General features: G+C 33.7%; 2 protein-coding genes across 2 annotated transcripts; both read left to right on the top strand.

The window, feature by feature from the left end:
• The first annotated feature begins 913 nt into the window (after positions 1-913).
• On the top strand, positions 914-2,114 carry LOC100023396 (olfactory receptor 8K3-like). The gene has a single exon (XM_001374916.3). The coding sequence runs from the start codon at positions 1,140-1,142 to the stop codon at positions 2,112-2,114; it is 975 nt and encodes a 324-aa protein (XP_001374953.2). The 5' UTR covers positions 914-1,139.
• Positions 2,115-19,016: 16,902 nt separating this feature from the next.
• On the top strand, positions 19,017-19,964 carry LOC100023423 (olfactory receptor 8K3-like). Its single transcript, XM_016423634.2, has one exon. The coding sequence runs from the start codon at positions 19,017-19,019 to the stop codon at positions 19,962-19,964; it is 948 nt and encodes a 315-aa protein (XP_016279120.2).
• The last annotated feature ends 1,922 nt before the right edge of the window (positions 19,965-21,886 follow it).

Below are 21,886 nucleotides of genomic sequence, written 5' to 3'. Positions count from 1 at the left end.
CATCAGTGTGAAGAAAGCATGGTAAATCAGCCACAAATAGGAACTTAGAATATGGTATTTAATAAATACTTCAAGGAATTAGATAAACTGGAAAAATCTCCTATCTTTATCTTGGCAATTTACATCATGTAATCATTTGAAATTCATTAAATTTCTCCAGTTCTCCAGAGACAGAAGCCTCATAGGGACTGAGAAACGCATAAAGTCTCCATCTAGCAGTTGTTAATAGAGATAGCATCAACAAGCCACAGAATATTCTGTCTTCCAGATAACAAGGTAATATTCTTTTTTTTTGTGATCTCAGCACAATAGCTAACAAAATATAGAAATCGGGCAGCTCAGTTCAAAAAGTTGATTGCTATGCCCAATGAGGGAGTGAATAGGAAAATTCAAGAGCCATGTAGTTAATGCACTTAAGTTGAAAAGACATAAAATCATTCTAGAAAATCAATCAGATGACAGTTCCTAGCTCTGACCAGTTTCACAAATGCTATTCTGAAGTCTTAATGAGTAAATACTATTTTTGTTAAGGGGCATTGATACCAAATAATACGAAAGATCAGGGTGATTATTTGAGATCAGTGGTCTGGAACAGGATATTGTCAGTACAAGCATAATGTGAAAAAAAAAGACCAAAAACATTACACTTATGTGAAACAAAAACGTATTTACTCATTCAGATTTCATGTCTTCTTACTTTTAAAGCCAACAATAATTCCTAAAAAAGGTGTTTTAATAAAGCTATACTTCTGTCTGCCATTATAATTCCCCAACTTTCTAATTAAATAAAAAATTTTAAATATATTCATAATATTATTATATTCAATATATTGGGGATAGGTAATTTCATAATACACTATTAAAAATAACCATATTCATGTTCCTCTTGGTGACAGGTTATTGATATATGCTATAGTATTATATTACATAATATGATATGAAATGATATATGATGTGATATGACTTCAATAAGAGGGAATTCACCACACAGCAACTAAATTGATAAAATAACATCATTGTTGGGTGAGAAAGTTTCTTTACTTCTTGTCAAGGATACCTCTACCAAATAATGAGATCATTATCTATTAAAACAACTAAAGGAAATTGTATTTCTTTTCTGCTCAGATTATTGTCCTTGAATGGAAGAAATCAAGTTTAATGAAACCACTGGGAGTCAGGCGACCGAATTCATTCTCATGGGCATCACAAACCGTCCTGAGCTTCAAGGACCCCTCTTTGTTGTATTTTTCTTCAACTACATGGCCATAGCACTGGGAAATCTGGGCCTTATCATCCTAACCACTTTTGATTCTCACCTTCAAACTCCCATGTACTATTTTATCAGACATCTGGCATTTGTGGATCTTGGCTATTCCACAGCAGTTGGTCCAAAAATGCTAGTTAGTTTCATAGAAAAGAAAAATATCATTTCTTATTATGGATGTGCAATACAGCTATTTTTTATTGTGATATTTCTCACCAGTGAATTTTTCAATCTGTCCGCCATGGCTGTAGATCGCTATGTGGCTATCTGTAAGCCCCTTCTCTATATGGTCATCATGTCTGACCGGGTATGTTGGATTTCAGTGGTTATCTCATATGTTTATAGTATTATACTAGCACTATTGGTCACCATAAAGATTTTCCAATCATCTTTTTGTAAGTCAAATGTATTAAGATATTTCTACTGTGACAGTCTACTTCTAGTGTCCATTATATGCTCAGATACAAGTGAAATTGAACTAATCATTATGACATTTGCTGCACTTAATATGGTTTCTTCACTCTTCATTATCCTTGTCTCCTACATGCTCATTCTTGTAGCCATTCTCAGAATGAACTCTTCTGAGGGCAGGCAAAAAGCTTTCTCTACCTGTGGCTCTCATCTCACAGTTGTGGTTGTGTTCTATGGAACACTTCTCTTCATGTACCTGCAGCCTCATTCTAGCCATTCTTTTGACACAGACAAGATGGCATCTGTGTTTTACACTTTAGTCATCCCCATGCTTAATCCTTTGATCTACAGTTTGAGGAATAAGGAAGTGAAAGATGCCTTGAAAAGACTCATTAAAAAATTGATGCAAACACTGTCTTTCATGACCAATGTAAAATAGTATTCCATTGGAAGCAAGTCAACTTCTATTAGATTTCTTCATCAATTTCTCCCAGATTCTTCTCATTTTTCCAATAGTTCTCCCAATATGCATTCAAAAATAATTATTTTTGGTTCATTGTTCAAAATTGTCAACTTTCAGTAAATCCTAGTTTAGTGGGTCACTTGATTTAATGGATCCTTTAGAGGATTAAGTATAAAATATTTCTATAAAAATCTATTTCACTCTATGCTATAATATTTTTTATACTACAATATTATACCTGCTACCTTTGGTTGAAGTTTTCTTGTGTAAGAAGGCGATTTAACAAGAATTTTTAAAAAGCTGCTGACAGGTTGTATTCTTTAGACACTATATAAATATATTATAAAAATTTTTGCTATCAATGGAAAAACCTTTACTGGAAAAACCATGTACATGAGAGCAACACTATCAACTGTAGCAGCAAATCTTCTGATGAATATCTTATTGATCAAGTTTATGTGCATTTTTTTACTTAAAATTTCCCCTCTATATCTTTGAACAATTGCTCTTGATCTTTTCTGTGCAGTAAAATACATTGTTTATCTCTTTTAATTATTCAAATTCTTGAAAGAAATTTCTAAATAAATCTTATCCCATCTTTAATCCTAGATCTTTCATCATTATGCTAGAATTGAGAGAATACTAGCTTATGAAGGATGCTCAAAAAATCTCAGAATAGAATTCAGTTTCTAAAACTTAAAATCAATTAAGCTTTTGGGAAGTTCTCTACAGTTACAGGATCTGGGTTTCAATAATGTCAGTTACATTTGACCTATGATATTCTGGACAATAATTGAATTCTCTATCACTCATATTCATCATTATAATGTGGTACTTTGATGACATAAAGTTTAAGTGCAATTCCAATTAAAAATCTATGATGCCATGAACCTGTTATTTGTAGCAACACTGTAGCATCTTCAACTAGTCCTCATATGGAATATTCTTACACCTCATGAATTTTATTGTTGCCTCCTTATAGTGACCCTGGAATTAATTAATGTCCACTTTGAACACAGTTGTCCAAAAGTAATCCAATTTTCCACATGTGGTCTAGTTAAGGAAGACTGCAAGCAGACTATCAGATCTAATGCACCAATGCTATGTCTATAATAGAGCTTATATTAGCTTCCCTAGATAGGATACAATAATCTGGACTCATATTTAAGTTGTAATCTCTTAATATTTCCAGGTTATTTTCAAAAGAATATCTTAAACTGCACGTCTTTCCCATCATTGACTCTTTTTTAAACTAACTCAAATATAAATCTTTACATTTCTCCCATTTGTCTTACTTTATATTTTTAATCTCTTGTTAATGTAGAAAAAATATCTTGACTTGTATGAGAAAGAGACAAAAAGGTAGGAACTCTACAAGTTTCATTAGATAATTAAGAAAGAGCCTGGTTAATAGATCTAATTGTTTTGATTTTTTCTTCTAACTTTTATCTCTTAAAAAGACATGTGCTTCTAAATTAGACAGTATGACACTCTGGTTTTCTTCAACGGGAAAGCACTTGGAGAAGAGTTTTGATCAGGACCTCTGGGGAGGAAATTAGAAATACTTTCCTGCCTAGATTGAGTCAGACGGAAGAAAGGCAATATTGACTTGTTTAGTGATTTTTGTGTGATATGCATTTAAAATGAATTGCTAATAATTGTGTTTTTCTAAACAATTTGTTTTTCTTTAAGATCACAAATCTCATAGCATAACATTTCTCTGGTGTATATATATATATATATATATGTATATATATACATATATATGTATACTATAAGGAAAACAGAATAATTTCATTAAAAAGAGTTTTATTACAACACAATTTGAAAATATAGGTTATTCAAAATAATCTTTTCTTTTTAAATCCTTTGCTTTCTATCTTAAACTTAAACATAGGTGTCCATTCTGAGGTAGAAAAGAGGTAAGGTCTAGGAAATTCAGGCTAAATGACTTGTGCAGGGTCACAGAGCTAGCAGTGTCTGAGATCAGTTTCACACAAAGGACCTCCTGTCTCCTGGTATGGCAATCTAACCACTGTGGCACCTAAATGTCCTTTTCATAAAAATTGGTCATTTAGCATTTTTATAATTTTTATTAAAAAATAGTTATCTACATTCCTCAACAGTAACTTGTTCCAACATCCACCCAAGTACTTTTATTTTAAACAACTCAGAGAATAACCACTCCCAATGGTGTCTTTTTAATTATAAATTAATCTTAGAGGAATTCTTGTTTTATTTTCCTTTGTCTTAGTTCTCTAATGTTTCCTATTAAGTAGACTATTCTTGAATGGTAAGAAAAATGTCAAAATGCTTTAATTATTCACATTTTAAAATAGCTGTAAGAAGAAATAAGTTTGAATATTAGTTTTCATTTTAGACAGAATTCATAAATATTACCTCATGAAGCCTTCACAACAACCTTCTGAGTTAGTTATAAATATATGTATATATATATACATACACAAATATATGTATATATATATATACATATATTTAACATCATTTAAAGAATAAAGATTTACATTTCAAACATTTTTTAAGTGCTGAGATCAAATAACTTTAAACACTGGAAGTGATATTGGAAACAAATCATGATTACATGCCCAATGTTCTGTATTTTATCTCTAACACTATACTACCTTTCAATTCAGGGAAATTTAGTTACTCAAGGAAATAATTATAATTATCATAATCATTATGATCACTTATTATCATCAAGCTTCCAGCCTTTTATCCTTTTCATGAATTTCAACATTATAATCAAATATCCATCCTGCTAACAGTTACTCTCATATCTATCCATTTAATTGGTCAGAGTAGTATATCCACAGAAATATGCTCAGTGATATGTATTTAAGGTATATTTGAAATTCAGAGTCCAAATGTATGGGAAGTGATTAAAATTGTGGTGAGTATTGGGATCTAGATTGATTCAAAGTGAAATCAAAAATATTCATGCATTAGAAAGTCTACATTAAGTGAGTAATTGATCAATAAATATTTAATTATCACCTAATGTGTCAAGCTCTCAGTCAAATCCTACTAAACATAAGAAAAGGAAAAGAAAATCTTTGTTGTCTTGGAGCTGACAATTGAATAATGGAGACAGTATAGAAATAACTATATAAAGATTTTATTACATATACATATATATGTAATTTGAATTAGGAGTATTTAATGCAAGTTTCCTATAAAAACAGGATTTTTAGGTTAAATTTAGAAAAAAAAACATGAGGCAATCATAGAAGTTCATAAGTAGAAAAAAATAATGGGAGATGATCCACACATGGGGAAATTGATGAAAGAATGCTTAGAGCCCAGAGATAGCATGTCTTGTTTGTAGATCAGCTAGTAGATCAGTTTCACTGGGTTGAAAAGTGGAAAGAAGTTCAGTTTAAGGAATTTAGGAAAAAGGAGACAGTTAGGACTTGAAATGCTTTAGAGTTACTAGATCCAAGATATTAAGATAAAATGAAAGAACATTTCCTAGAATAGGTAAGACTCTAATATAAATTTAATAAAAAGATCAATTTGAAACTTCTGCTGTATACAAAGAATTAGGCTGAAATTTTGGGAGATGAAAAGAAGTAGAAAATAACCCATACTCTTAATAAATTTATAACTTAATAGATGGGCATGACATATAAAGAGTGATTCAGATATAAGAAAAAAAGATCGCAATCCTTAAAATATGTCAACAAATCATATGGTGATATCTATTGTTAAATAACATATTCATGTCTCATACTTTCAAGAACTTTGATCATGGATCATTTACTTCTCTGGGTTAACAGTTATGCTACTGAATATATTAGAGAACATGCTAAATTAATCTGCCATTTCTTCTTCATTCATGTATGAATATATGTATATATATATGCCTTCTCTTTTTATGGTTTCAGTTATTAAACCAAATAACTATGATATATACTAGAAACACCATAATATTAAATATTTTGGAAGCTTATATACAATATATTTTTCTATTCATATTTAGTAGTTGTGAGGCAAAATTTTTAATTTAATATGTAATGTGTAATACTAGATTAAAATAAATTCATCATTATTAAAAATGAGAAGAATTTGGGGTATATATACAGATATAGAAGGGATATTATTTTGACATGAAAGTCCAAGTAATCCCTGAGTAAGGAGAAAACTCTTCCCATCACCAGTTTCTTTGAATTTCAGTCATATTAGGGAGAACAATAACTTGCAGAAGCATAATAATGAGCCCTCTTTCTACAACCTAACCAAGTTTCTCAAAGATTACCATTTATCTCCTGAAACTCTCATAAGTAGGCACTGACTTTGGGAGCTCAGATGTGGAGAAAAAGAGGAAAAAAAATAACCAAACAAATTATAAAAGTATGAAAATCATAGTTCATATAGGCAGATATATGCTATGTTCAAAAAGATCTCAACCTTTAATTTAACATGTTAGAACTGAAGCATAGAAGTGGATCTAATGTCTTGGCTATAGGAGATATAACAATCATGGCATTGTACCCTCATGTCCTTCACTTAGTGAGTTTTTTAAGATGCTCATGATAAAAAATTGATCATTATGATCATAAGTACTTATGAAGAAACTGTACTTGGAAAAAATCTGAATGGTGCAGTACCTAAATCTAGGATTCACCAGAGGTTGTTGGCAAAAGCATAGAGGAGGCCATGCACACAAAACATTTTATTTAAGTCTTCAGGTGCCAACTTTATGTCATTGGGTTAGGTATAGCATAAATATATTAATGAGTCAACTCTTTGGATGGTCTAACACTATCAGTGTTGTGTGGGGCTAGAGATTATCCCTTGATTTTTGGAGAGTGCCCTTTCAAGAATGACAGATACAAGTGGAACCTTTTAAAGATAGAGAGATTTGTTTAGGTTGAATGGGAGGGAGGAAGCAAAAAGGACCAACTGCCGCCCTGAACAAAGAAAAGTTTAGGACTTTTATATCCTAAAGGGATGGGGTCTGAGTGTAAGATAAAAATTTAATATTAAATCCTCCGAGTATTATATTTATAAAATTTATTAAGCCTCAGTAAAGAAAATAGATTCTTCCATGGCCAACCACACATGTGGAGCCACGAGAGAGCAGTAGAGTGTCAGGTAGAGAGAGTCAGAGAGGCAGCACACCAGGGTGGGAAGAAAACCCCACCTGAGGGCAGAGATACAGTACTTATCTATAAACATACGGATGGAAACACGAGGATAAGAGGAAAGGAATGCTGGGTAATGTAGTTCAAGGGTACAAAATATCTAGTTACACAATTTCCCCTGTGATACTTTGGGAGACCAGTCTCCCCAAGGCATCATATAAACATAATTTAAAACTCTAAAGATTTTTAAATAAAGGCATATACAATATTAAAGTTTTTAAAGGAAAGTTACAATAATTTTGGAATAAGAGGGAAATAAAAGAGAAAAAGTACAAAACCAATGATTGGAACATTGACAAAAAGTGAATTTGGGGACAGTTCCCTTTGGCATAATAGCATATATTCAAAATAAATGAATTCAATCCCCCATAATTCAAATTTACTCTATATCAAAGTTCACTCTGGATCTTTTGGTGCAGTGAGTGGTCTCTTCAGGTACCTTCTCCAAAAAGTTCACCTTCTGGATTCTAGGAGGTAGTCTCTTGTTCCAAATTAATATCAAATTCAAATCAAAGTTCACAACCATTTCATAAGTCCCCCCTTGGGAGAGCAATGAAACATAAGTGACTTGGAAAGGAAAGATGGGGAGGGGGATGAAAAATGGGAACAAAATTGGGGGTCAATCAAGGGAGAAGAGACAACAGAATAGTTGCCTTTGGGTCTGGGGGCTTAAACATAAGCATACATCATTTTTGAAATCTTGATCATTAAGATTGATTTGTGGACATAATACAAGTATACAACCTTTACAACATCCTGATCATGTTATCTATTTTGAGAATCCTAGGAATATTTGAGATCATAAGTGATGTTTACAATTTAGGGATCATAAAGGTGAAGACCTTATCTCCAGAAACCTATTGTGTTTGGGATGTAAACAAGAGGTATCTTCTTGTTCTCAGACCCTTATCTTAAAGCTAGTGTAAATACATCCAAAGTTTATAGGTGGAGGATCCTATGTTTGTTCAACTGCCAGTCATAAAAGGTGAATTTCTCTTATCATGAACTGTGGTCTCCCTAGAAATTTGGCATGTACTGCGGGGACCTGGTGCCCACCACAAATTGAGAAAATAATTATAAAACACATAAAACAGTATCTGTCACAGACTAAGTACAATTTAAATGTATATTATAAGAACAACTGCTACTACTCTTATTATGTTGATGATGATGCTATATTTCATAAGAAATAAAAAAATGAATTTAGAACCTAAACATAAAAGGTACATCATAAAACAAAAACAGAAGAGAATCAAATCAAATAATTTCAAAGATATAGCTGACAACCAAGAAATTAATAATAATACTTTTTTTAAAAAACATTTTAATGGTAACTGGGTATGCAAAGACAAGAATAATCAAATGAATAAAAAAAAAGAATATATGAAGTTAACAGAAGTGGTCATGTGTGCCTGATCCAGGACTTGAATTAACCCTAAAGTAGAAGCCTTCTGTAAGATTAAAAATTAATTTCCAAAATATTCCAAGTAATATATTTAATAAGCTTTATTAATGATAACTTGAAGGATAAAGGAAAATAAAAGGCTAAAGAAAAAGAGAGAGCTCATCCAGCCACACACGCAGGAAAAAGACAGCTAGAATGGAGTTACAGAACTATCTACATGCTTAACAAATGTAAATATGAAGACGATGGAAAAGGGATTCCAGGAGATGAAGTCCAAGTGTACAAAATTTTCTAATTACACATATTCCCCTGTGATCCTTTGGAAGACCAGTCTAACCAAGGCTTTGCTCACCTAGCATGTGAAGACTGCTTCGGTCAAACAGACAGAAGAAACCAATAAGAAGGTTCAATGGCTGAGATGGTGATTCAGCAAAGCACTGTGGAGTGCTTAGGGTGTGTTGGAGCACAAAGGACAACACGGCCATCTAATGCAGCTGAGGAAGTCTCCAGGTGTAACGACTTTTCATGCCACTGGACCCAGGCTTCCAACGCCAAGAGAGTGGGACTGTCTCTGTGCAATGACTTTTTCACTTAAATCTCCAGGCACAAGTGTCTTTGTGCACACTCATCTATACACCATAGATGAAAAAGCACAAAGACAAATGTCATCCTCGGTTACCGAAGGACTTACTACTAACAAAGAAATCATTTTAAACATAATCAACTTATAACTTTAACTAGTGATACATACTATATTATAGTATCTAAATGGGAAATAATAATAATATGGGAATAAAAGGGAAATAAAAGAGAAAAGGAACAAAACAATGTCAGGTGCATTGACAAATACCCAATTAGGGGGAAGTCCCCTTTTGGCATGAGTGTACATTCAAAACAAATGCGTTCAACACCCCCATAATTGAAATTCACTATAACTCAAAATCCACTCTGGATCATTTAGTGCACTGTGTGGTCACTGCTTCTTCGTGGTACCTTCTCCAAAAATTTTGCCTTCTGGATTCTGGAAGATAATCTCTTATTTTAAATTAGGTTCAAATTCAAATCAAAGTTCACAAGAATAACATAGTCCTCCATCCTGAGGAGGATAATAATACATTACCTCCTGTGGAGGACACAGGGATACACATAGGAATCACACAGGGATACATCATCGAGTCATAAAGCATGGGAATCAATTATCAAAAACATCAAAAAATCCAAAGAAATTTTAAAAATAATCTTTGAGTGAAATATAGAATATGAAAAACATGAAAAATGCTGAGAAGGGGAAAAATTCATAAATCACATCGGGTTCTTTAGCGATCCATGCCCCATAAGTCTGAAATGACAATTACTCACTAACCCAGTGTAGCAGTCTGGACTTCAATAAATTGCCACATCATAAAATAAAATAGAAAAAGAGACTAGATCTTAAAACAAATTGAAATACCATTCCTTGGTTTGACCCTTTTCTTTGTTTTCTAGGATAATAGAGTCTAAATAAGAGATGTAATACGCTTGATATAGAGTATAGTATGAGGAAATCCTGCATTTAACACATATTAAACAGCCACAACCTTGAGTTTCACACATTATGAAATCCTTGCCCTCTTTGTGCAAAATGTCATCAATCCCCATGGTATTGGTTTGGTCTCTTTTACATATGTGCTCATTTGGCACTTTGGAGGTCAACTTCTGTGCTCCTTTGTGGTCTGTTTCTCCTTGAATTTGACATATTCATCAAGCAAAAATCTCATAATATTTAAATAACTACTGACAGGTTGCCAGAGTCCAAAGATTTTTAAGAATGCATTTATATGCTAGGCAAATAGACATATTTGCTTATTATATTGCAAAAAGCAAAATAATTTAAAAATATTTTCTATACTGATGACATGTTTCAAATATAAAAAATGAGAGAAAAATCAAATACTGTACGGTATGGCACGTAGAAAAAAAAACAAATGTGTTAAATATGCATATTTCACAATATCAGAGGTAAAGCATAGAGGCCAATTTCCAAGAAAATAAGATTCATTTCCTCTTTAAATTGCCATGATACACAGTGTGAGTGCAAATGAAGTAGATAAAACAATATGAATGCAAATGACATAAAAAAGCACTAATACATTCAAGAAAATACAAAAAAATTACAAAAGGCACATCAAGTCAATAAGGTCACTAGTAAGGTTTTCTTTTTCTTCTTTTTTTTTTGAGGTAGTATATGCATTGTCATACAAGGGTAATTTGTTCAAGTAAATGGATTAGCCAAATAAAGTGCAACAAAATAGTACAGATCCAACAATAGGGAAGTCTCATCATGATCAATAATCAAATATAATCAGTACTGGCAATTATTCATTATTAACAGAAGGTATTCATTTTACATGGCTACAATGAATCCATCAGTCCCTCTACCTAATTTTAATGGCTGTAGGTATAGTCAATAGGATCTGGAATGGTCCATCATAAGCAAGTTTGGTCAACCCAGTGCATTTTAAATTCGTTAGGTAAACAGTTTCAACTGTGTTTAAATCATGAAGTGAAAAGTCTATAGGGCCTGTCTGAACAGGTTCTCTAGAGTCATGGAGTTCTCACAATTTCATTTGTAATTATATATATATATATATATATATATATATATATATATATATATATATAAATGGATAGATAGATATAGATAGATAGATAGATATAGACAGATAGATAGATAATAGATAGATAGATGGCAATATTTTAATCCCCTCCTAAGAATGATGTATAGGTAGGGGTAAATGGCTGTGCCTGAATGTCTAAATAACATCTCAAATGATAAGATGTGTAAATCAACTCTGGGTCTGGTTCTGAGATAAAATAGGGCCAGAGGTAGAACTTCAGGATGTTTTAAATGAGTGTGCATGCTTAATTTGACAATCACATTTTTAAGTTTTTTTAATCATTTTTTTAAACTGGCCAGAGCTCTGGGGATGATAGGGTGCATGAAATTTAGGAGTTATCTCCAAACATGAATGAATTTGTGATAAGACTGAATAAGTAAAATGCGTTCCTTTATCTGAGTCAATATGTGCTGACAAGCCAAAATGAGGAATAGTTTCTTTCAAAGGAACTTTGGCAGCAAAATCTGGTGTGGCCTAAGCAGTATGAAATGCTGCAGGCCATCTGGTCAGCTGATCAACTATGACCAGACAAAATTTATACTGTCCAGCTTTTGGCATAGAGATAAAAAATCAATTTGTAAATGTTCAAATGGTGTGTAAGTGAGAAAACATCCACCAAAGACTTTGTCACAAAAGGCATCTTGATTAAAGCCCTGGAAGGTAGGACAAGCTGTACATCCTTTGGAGGTACTTGTTCTTCCAGGTGCAATCTATACTCTTTTACCAGAGTCTACAAGATCTTGGGTGCCAAAATGACCATGTTTATGGATAGAGTGAAAAATTTAGTTATAGAAAGCTCTAGGGAGCAAGGGTTTTCTTTCAGATGACACCCATACTCCATTTATATGTTTTGCTTTTAATTTTTGCTTCCATTTTTCTACTTCCTTTTCATTATAGGTTATCAGTGGTTACTAATGTTAAAAATTAATTCAGGACCTTCTATGGCCAGTAGCTTTGCAGAAGTATCTGTTTGGTTATTTCCCCTATGAGATAGGGTCAGTGCTACATATGTGTGCAAAGCAATGAATGACAGCTATGACTTCAGGGAGCTAGAGGGCAGAAAGAAGTTCAGAAATAAGGTTTGCATTGGCAATACATTTTCCAGCTGATATTAAGAATCCTCTTTGAAGCCATACCATACCAAGGGCACGACATATGCTGAATGTGTTGTGGGAGTCTATGTAAATTGTGGCTGTCTTATCCTTTGCAATGATTCAGGCATGTTTCAAAGCTGTGAGTTCTGCACCTTGTGAGCTTATATTTGAGGGCAAGGAAGCTGACCACAGAGTAACTACCTCAGCTCCTGTATAAAACACACCATCCCTTATTAACAAAGAACCATCTGTAAATAGTAGTTAATCTGAATTATCCAAAGGGGCATCCAGCAAATCATTATGAGGTTTATCACCAATGGACACTAAAGATGTACAATCATATAAAGGTTCTCAGGAAATTTCAAGTTGGGGGGTCAAGGTTGGAGGATTAAGAACTTCACAGTGTTTTAATGGGATATGTTCATTATTCAATAAGTTTATCTGGTATCTCATAATCTTTTGATCAGCAAATTCCTGTGTCCTATGCCCTATTAATAATATCTCAAACTTGTGTGGGCACCTTGTGGTCAGATGGCATCCCAGTACTAGATCAGCAGATTTTGTTATTAATAAAGTCATGACAGCTACTCCTCTAAGGCATGGTTGTGCTCCAGCAGCTAAAACACATATACTACCTCAATTGCCTCCTTTGAGAAAGGGTACTGAGGAATGGAAGGAAGTGGGCTAGATTTTGTTTCAATTTGGACAGTGATAGCTGATTTAATTAGGCCAACAACAGAAGATGATATGGCCCCAAAAAACTCAGGTATATCAATTGGGATTTCAAAAGTGGGAGAGTCCTTCATCTCAAGACTGTCTTAAAGAAGTACAGGGAGAAGAGTTATAGATTCCTCAGACAATTTCAGGGACATGGAGACATCTTGAGAGCAAGTTATTGTGGCTCTAAGCTTGCATAAAAGATCTCTCCCCAGCAAATATATAGAGGAGTCAGGCATCAAGAGGAAAGAATGCTACAATTCCAAGGGTACCACAGACACCACTCTAGGGAAAATAATTATGAATCTTTAGGGGTATTCCCAATACCCCCACTACATTTACTGAGCTGATTGAATTGCAATCCGAATCAGGTGTATGCTTCCATACAGATATGGAGGCTCCAGTGTCCAAAAGATAATCATAATAGGTGTTAGCAACCTTTAATGTTATGTGGGGCTCATCAGTATGAGGGGAAGTGGATAGGGTAAGACATCATGATCTGGAAAATAAAAGCTTGTATCCCCTGATTCCTGTGTCCCAACCTCCCCCCCACCCTGCACACTTTCATAATCTTTGGATAGCTCCTTGGGCTCCCCTCTGATAGGGCATTAGCAACCTGAGCTCCACTTAACATATAATATTGTGGGGTTATTTGGTTTGATTCATCAATTGCTTGATTTGTTTTCATAGAATGGTTTTCAGTTCTAACGTTGCAATTCCTGAAATAATTATTGTAGTTATTATTTCTCTACATGTTTCTGTAATTATTATTTTCAGTGGATATTATTTCTGATTGCCTGGAACAAATTCCTATAGTTCATCATTATGTGCCCCTTCTTCTCACAAAAGTGACAGGTAAGGGAACAATAGTTAGATTCTTGGAGAGGGGTAAGTGCCATTGGCTGAGTATTATGCCCTTTTTCTCATTTATCAATTCTATCACCTAAATAGTCTAGTTTCTTCTGAATCATTTCCAGTAAATTATTAGTCTCTTCCTGTTTTTCTTTTTGGACTTTAGAGACATAAATAGCAGTTCTCATCAACTTATAAATATTCCTTCTCAAGTCATCTTGGGCAATGCCTTTTAAAATAATCCTGGACCACTTTGCAACATTTGTTGACAAAGTGTCACCTTATTTGCCACAATATTCCTTTATGCACAAAGATCAAGGTTCAGATATCTACCCCCAAGGTAAATGAGCCTTTCCATGAATTGGAAGGGTGATACATCATTGGATTGTTTAAGGTTTTCAAATTTGGTCCATTCATCCAGCCTGTCAAAGCATTCTCACATTGCTTTTAGAATGGGCTGCCTACAATGATATAATTGCAAATAATCCTAGGGATTACTATAATCCCATTCAGGATTCTTAAATGGCCATTGTTCTGTATTGTACCCTTGTATTTTAATAATATGAGAGATGAAGTTATTTTTCTCATTTTCTGTTAGAAAAGCCTGGAATGAATTTTCAGCATCTATATAAAACAGATTATATTGAAAAAAAAAATGTTGATCATTGTTTTCTTTACCACAACTGGTTCTTCTTCATAAATATACACATTACATTTCAATTCCTATATATCTTAGAGTGGGATGGTGTCTTAAGTTTACCACATCCCCATTACATCATATTGTGGGCACTTCCTTTGAGGGAAAAACGTCTTCACAGGAATCAGTCAGTGGTTGAGGTTTTTAGCAGTTGTCTGAGGGGATACCCAGGCAGCATAGGTACAAACAGGTATATTAGGATGATGAGGTTTCCTCAGGGCTGAGGTTGATTGTGGGGTTGGAGCAGGGACAGGAGAGGATGGGGCATTGGGAGAAGGATCAAGGGAGGTAGGTTTAGCCAGGAGTTGCGGATAATGAGAGAGGAAATTCTTCACCTGAAATATAGGAGAGGGTCCCTCTGCCTCTATTATTAGGAGAAACAGGATTTTGCTCTCTCAGTAGTTCAGGAACAGGTTTGCAAAAATCAGACATTTTTTGGATGGAATCCTCATTTGCCATTATACCATGCAAGAAGTCCTTGAATTTGTCCAACTGAATTTGCATGTTGGCATCAGTTTCAGGTTTAATTTTCCATACGGTAGCATGTGTTGTCTTAACATTTAGGATCAGGAAAAGAAAATTTCCTAGCAACATAAGGAGAAGGAGGCAATATGAAAATTTAAAGGTTCCAAATTGGGCAAAAGCCAGAAGACTTTCTTGCAGAGTAGCATTCATGTTACTCAACATTGTAATCAGAAGGGTAAATTAAAGGAAAGTGGAAAATAAAATACTTTTCAATATATTTTTATAATTTTGAAATACTTTTTGTTATTAGCGTTGGGGGTAGGGTAAGGGGTATTGGTATTTTGTCCCATTTTAGTTGATGTTATATAATTTTGTTAGATTTTATTTAAAAAATGTAATTTATTTATTTATTCATTTATTTTATTGTTGCTGCCCTCCTATGGCAGAAAACAGCCACTGCAGCTCATCAGAGAAAGAAAAAATTGAGTGTCTAATACTGGTCTCTAGTGGTCAAGAGGCAGGACTACAAAAGGGAGGGGTAAGGGACATGGTTAAGGTGAGGTTGGGAGTATGGGGTGTGGTTAGGATGGTCCTGTCTGCCACTAACCACTATGGATTTTCTGGATGCAAAGCAAGGGTGATTTGGGGTTTGTGTTTGTCCCAAAAGCAAATTCACTCCAGAGGGAGAGCCAGAAGCAAGGCAGGTTGGTGAAAGGAAAGGAGGGAGTTCTGGGAATCAAGCTAGGGTGGGTTGAAGAGGACCATGACCCTCCATCAAGGCAGAGGGTCCAGCGGGGTTTGCAGCCAACAAACTGCCTAACAAGGTAAAGGGACCACCCTCTGCTGGGCTAGGGCTGGGAAGGGAGTTTAAAAATTTACACATAGGAAGTGAGGCAGGCATAGAAGAAGCAGCAGGGGCAGGGAGGGCCACGGGGGCAGTGTAAGTTGCAGTAGAGGCTACTTCCATGGGAGGTGTGGGGGGGATTGGGGGGATTTTGAGGGGGTCAGCCAGTGTGCACTAGCAGTGGTGGAATGAGGTGTGAGATGGCGTGAATCTCATTAGCTTGTGAATAGCAGAAGTGTCAAACACCCTATTCCCAGGAAGTTCTGGGATTTGGAATGGCTGCAGCCTGAGGTAGCTGGAGTGACAGAAGCCAGTGTGGCTACAGCCATGTGGGCAGGAAAAAAAATGTAGCTTTCTTAGCGGGGCTGAGTAATGAATTCCTAAGAATTTGTGTCCCAAAGTGTGGTTGCCAAAAATGTAAGATTAAAAATTAATAACCAAAGTACTTCAAGTATTATAATTAATAAGATTTATTAATAATAACTTGTAGCTAAAAGGAAAATAAAAGGCCAGATTAAAAAGGAACTCACTTAGCCATGCAGGCAGGCAAAAAAGAGGGAACTAGCATGAAGTTACAGAACTATATACACATGTAACAAATGTAATTGTGAAGACAAAGGGAAAGGGATGCTGGGAGATGAAGTCCAAGGGTACAAAATATTTTAATTACATACTTCCCAATAAGATCAGTAGTGAAAAAGGATGCCCATTATCACCTATATTATTCAACATGGTACTAGAATCACTAACAGTAGCAATTAGAGAAGAAAAAGAAAATGAAGGTATTAAAATAGGCAATGAGGAGGCCAAGTTATCACTCTTTGCAGAAGATATAATGGTCTACTTAAAGAATGCTAGAGAATTAACTTATTTAACAAAGTTACAGGATACAAAATAAACCCACACAAGTCATCAGAATTTCCATACACTTAAAACAAATCCCAGAAACAAGTTAAAAGAGAAATTCCATTTAAAATCACCCTAAACAATATAAAATATTTAGAAATCGATTTGCCAAGGCAAACACAGGAATTATATGAACAAAACTAGAACACCCTTTCCCCACAATTAATACTAGATCTAAACAATTGGAAAAACATTAATTACTCATGGGTAGAATAAACTAAGATAATAAAAATGACAATCCTACCCAAATGAATTTACTTATTCAGTGTCATACATATCAAACAACCAAGAAACATTTTTTACTGAATTAGAAAAAAAGTTTTAACAAAGTTCATTTAGAAGAACAAAAGATCAAGAATATCCAGGGAAATAATAAAAAAAATGTGAAGGAAGGTGGTCTAGCAGTACCAGATCTCAAAATATACCATGAAGCAGTGGTCATCAAAACAATATGGTACTGGTTAAGAGACAGAAGGGAGACCCAAGTTTATTTCTACCCATTGTCCTAGAGATGCATCCATCTTGCCCATCCAACTTTATGCTCTATCCTGAGCACTCAATGATATTTGTCCTTTATATGTGGGAGGTTAAAATAGTCTTTTCTGATTGTCTACAGACCTTTCCTACAAACCCTTGCAAGGACCCTGAGCTTAAAGCAATACAGAAATAACACCATAGAGCATAGAAGTTATATAATGGATGCTTAATGGAATTAGATAAACCGATAAACATCGTCACTTATTACTGTATTCATTATTTCCATGGAATGATCATATGAAAGTAATTAAAATTGTCCAGTGCTCTAGGGACATGGCCTGATGGGAAATGAGAGACCCATAAAGTCTCTTTCTATGTTCTAGCAGTTCAGATAACATGAACAAGCTACAGAATATTCTACTTTCAGAAAAGTAGGTAACATTTTTCTTTGTGAACTATCCAGTGCTTTGGGTATTAAGTATATACAATCCTAGCAACTAAGTTCAAAAGATCAATTTATAAAAGCTATTTTGGGCGTGAATGAGACAACTAGGTTAGCGATTAAGTCATTCAAATGGAAATGATCAAAAATCACTTTAGGAAAGTCAGTAGATGATTATTCCTAGTTACTCCAATGTCACTGATGCTTTTCTGAAATAAGTGAAATAAAATATTTTTTTTGCCAAGGGGAACAGATATAATAGTAAGATATGGTATCCCAGTGATCTTTAAAGTTAGTGCTGTGTAGCTGACCATTATCTGAAGAAAAAGCATTTTAAATAATACCTTTCATTTCTCTCAGAAATCAAGACTTCAAAAATATATTAGTCTTATTCACCTGCCTAATCCAAGAAGAAAAATAATTTATCTTTGGAAAAGCAAAGGGAATTGAGAATATTGAGAGTGAATAGGTATATGGAATCTCTGTGGATTCATACAATTAATGAATGCATGAGGTACAGATTAGAGTAGATTCCACATCTTTAACCTCAGTGGTTTAGAACACTTCCAGAAAGGAAATTCCATATCTTAGAAATTCCATCTTCACTTTGCAATCAATAGCTATAGATGGTAAAACAAAAAGGAAGTTGCATATTTAGCACTGAATAACTTTGAAATGTGTTGGTTTTGGCTCTATAAATCATATCTTCTTAGCTTCAAAGGCTAACTTGATACATATTTCACCACCACTAATCTATAAGGTATTCTTAAGTATTTTTTCTTCTTTTAGTAACTCATTATAATTTTTTGACTCAGTACATAGTAAAAATATTTTTAAATTGTCACCATTTATTCCCATCTTTTGAGGATATATATTTTCATAATTCACTTTGTATTTTATTAAGGAAAATCACATTTGACTTCTACTTAGTGATAAAATGTTAATATTATTTGATTTGCTATGAATTGATATAATATGTTGTGATTCAAAATAAGTGAATTAAACACATGACAATAAAATTGATAAAATGGCACTGTAATTTGTTGGGATAGTTCCTATTCATCTTATTAAAGTCATTTTATTCACTAACTGCCTAATTTACTGTGCAAGCTACACTCAAAGATTTATTCCTTTTATCCTCAGATTATGTTCTTTGAATGGAAGAAATTATCAAGATGAATGAAACTACTAAAAGCCAGGTGACTGAATTCATACTCATGAGCATTACAAACCGTCCTGAGCTCCAGCACCCCCTTTTTGCTGTGTTTTTCCTTAACTACATGGCCACAGCTCTGGGGAACTTGGGCCTGATCATCTTAACTAGTGTTGATTCCCATCTCCAAACCCCAATGTACTTTTTTCTCAGGCATCTGGCATTGGTTGATTTGGGGTATTCAACAGCTATTGGTCCAAAAATGCTGGTCAGTTTCATAGAGGAGAAAAATATAATTTCCTATAATGGCTGTGCAGTACAGCTAGCATTCTTTGTGATATTTATCAATAGTGAACTTTTTATCCTGTCAGCTATGGCCTATGACCGCTATGTAGCTATCTGTAAGCCTCTCCTCTACACAATCATCATGTCTGATAGAGCATGTTGGATCTTGGTGGCTAGCTCATACCTCTATAGCATCATGGTAGACTTAGTGATGACAATAAAGATTTTTAAATCATCTTTCTGTAAATCTAATGTATTAAGACATTTCTACTGTGACAGTCTCTCTCTATTATCCATTATGTGTTCAGACACAAGTGAAATTGAACTAATCATTATGACTTTTGGTGTACTAAATCTGATTCCTTCCCTATTGATTATCCTTTTTTCCTACTTACTTATTCTTGTGGCCATCCTTAGGATGAACTCTCCTGAGGGCAGGCACAAAGCTTTCTCCACCTGTGGCTCTCATCTCACAGTGGTGGTTGTGTTCTATGGGACACTTTTCTTCATGTACCTGCAGCCACAATCTAACCATTCCTTTGACACCGACAAGATGGCCTCTGTTTTTTATACTCTGGTCATTCCTATGCTCAACCCTTTAATCTATAGCTTGAGGAACAAAGAGGTGACAGGTGCCTTGAAAAGACTTTTTAAAAAATTAATATAAGTTTTCTCTTTAGCCTTCATTGTAAAGTATGGTTCCAATGCATTATTAGAAGAAAGGGAATACTGCTAGCTATCTTTGTCAAGTTCTTGATTCTTCCCTCTGCTTTCAGTGAAAATTTAGAGAATGTAGTTAGAGAATGATATTTATGTATTTATTATCATTTTTTTAGTTATCAGCCTCCATTTTATCCTAGTTTAGTTCCTTAATTGAAAGTTCTTCTTAGAACATTTATTTTTAAAATTTCTTTTAATAAAAAATGCTATTTCATTATATTCATAATCAACACCCTAAATTGGTTGAAGTTTGCTTTAACTGACCTATTTTGAATATCTCTTATCATTAATGAATTTATACTTATATAAATGTCAGTTTCCCCTCTACCACTTTCAACAATTGCTCCTTGTCTTCTCTGTGAAGAAGAAGCCAATGATTACTTCTTTTTTATAAATATTGTTCAATTGCTGGAAAAAAGTTTGCCCATCTTTCCCAATCTTTTTTCTCAGATGATTCATACTTGAGTTAGAATAAAAATATTCATCAATGCAATTATTCAAATGTTTTATGAAGATTTAAGTTTATAAAGCTTAAAATAAATTAAGACTTTGGGGGACAATTACAGGAAGTGAATTCAAAGAACAGATCTGTTAATTTTTTAACTGCAATAATCTGTGAAATAAATTCATCCTCTCTTACTCATACTCATCTCTAAAATGTGAGAATTTGATAATATGAAGCTTACATGTTTACAAGTCATTTGAGTTTTGCTATTATGATTTTATTGAGTATTTATTTATATGAGTATTTTATATGAGTATTGCTATTATGAATGTGTACTTTGTACTAACAACTTAATATATTCAACTAATATTCAAATATGTGCTTTTTTTTGGTTCAATATAATTCTTCCCTCCCTCAATTCACTCTGGAACTTATTAATGACCTTCATGAATATTGACACTGGAAATTGAACATAATATTTCAAATGGGGTATTGTAAGGCAGAATGCAATTGGATTGTTACACTCTATGTCAGGATGCCATGTCTGTCTTAATGGAGATCATATTAGATATTCTTGTTGCAATATAATACCCCACATTCATAGTGGAATCTACAAAAACTCCATATTTTTTCTTCATTGAAATCCCTACAATCATTATTCTTTCCTACCCTTTAAGTCTGAATTAAAAAAAAAACTCAAATTTAAATGTAATACTTTAAATTTATCCCACTTGAATTATACTTTTTCCATTTAATTTAACAAAATTTTCACATTGCAATATCCAGATGTTCTATTTCCTATATTGATATTTTCATGCCAAAAACACCCTCTAACCCAATGAAGAAATAATTTTACATAACTTTAATATGGAATGCACTGGAAAACATATTGTCATTGCACCCAAGTTACAAAGAAAAAGAGATGACTAAACAATAGAAAAGCCACATAAAAGCTAGCTACAGGAATACTATGAAGAAGGAACAAATTAGATTCCTGAAGAATCATAGCGTTAAACTTTATAACTTGAATTCAATGGTAGAGAGCCAAACTAGTCAGAAAACAGGACCAAATGGAGAATTCCAACATAATACTTTGTAATAGAGTTTAAAATATGCATTTACACACATTAGCCTGATTTCTTTTATCTTTTAGTTTTAGATAAACATTTTTGAGACTTTATAACTTTTAGCATGTCATAATGCTAACATACTTTGATTTATCATGGTGGAATGGAAAGTGTTTGCTTTTTCCTATGCTCTTTCCTGCAAGATATCTTTTTTTATTTGCAAAACAAAATGAAATCAGTGTACTTCATAAGTACTCTGCATGGAAGACTCAATAAGGACCATCATGACAAAGAAACTCACTATGCTAACAGATAAATACCAATTGTGCAAAAGATGAAAATTTGAATGCTTAATGG

This window comes from Monodelphis domestica, chromosome 6, assembly GCF_027887165.1.
Source record: "Monodelphis domestica isolate mMonDom1 chromosome 6, mMonDom1.pri, whole genome shotgun sequence".
Taxonomy (NCBI): domain Eukaryota; kingdom Metazoa; phylum Chordata; class Mammalia; order Didelphimorphia; family Didelphidae; genus Monodelphis; species Monodelphis domestica.
This window is presented reverse-complemented; position numbering and strand designations above follow the sequence as displayed.

Bases quoted from the DNA above. Each gene is read 5' to 3' on its own strand.
- LOC100023396 (XM_001374916.3), top strand. From the start codon at position 1,140: ATGGAAGAAATCAAGTTTAATGAAACCACTGGGAGTCAGGCGACCGAA.
- LOC100023423 (XM_016423634.2), top strand. From the start codon at position 19,017: ATGGAAGAAATTATCAAGATGAATGAAACTACTAAAAGCCAGGTGACT.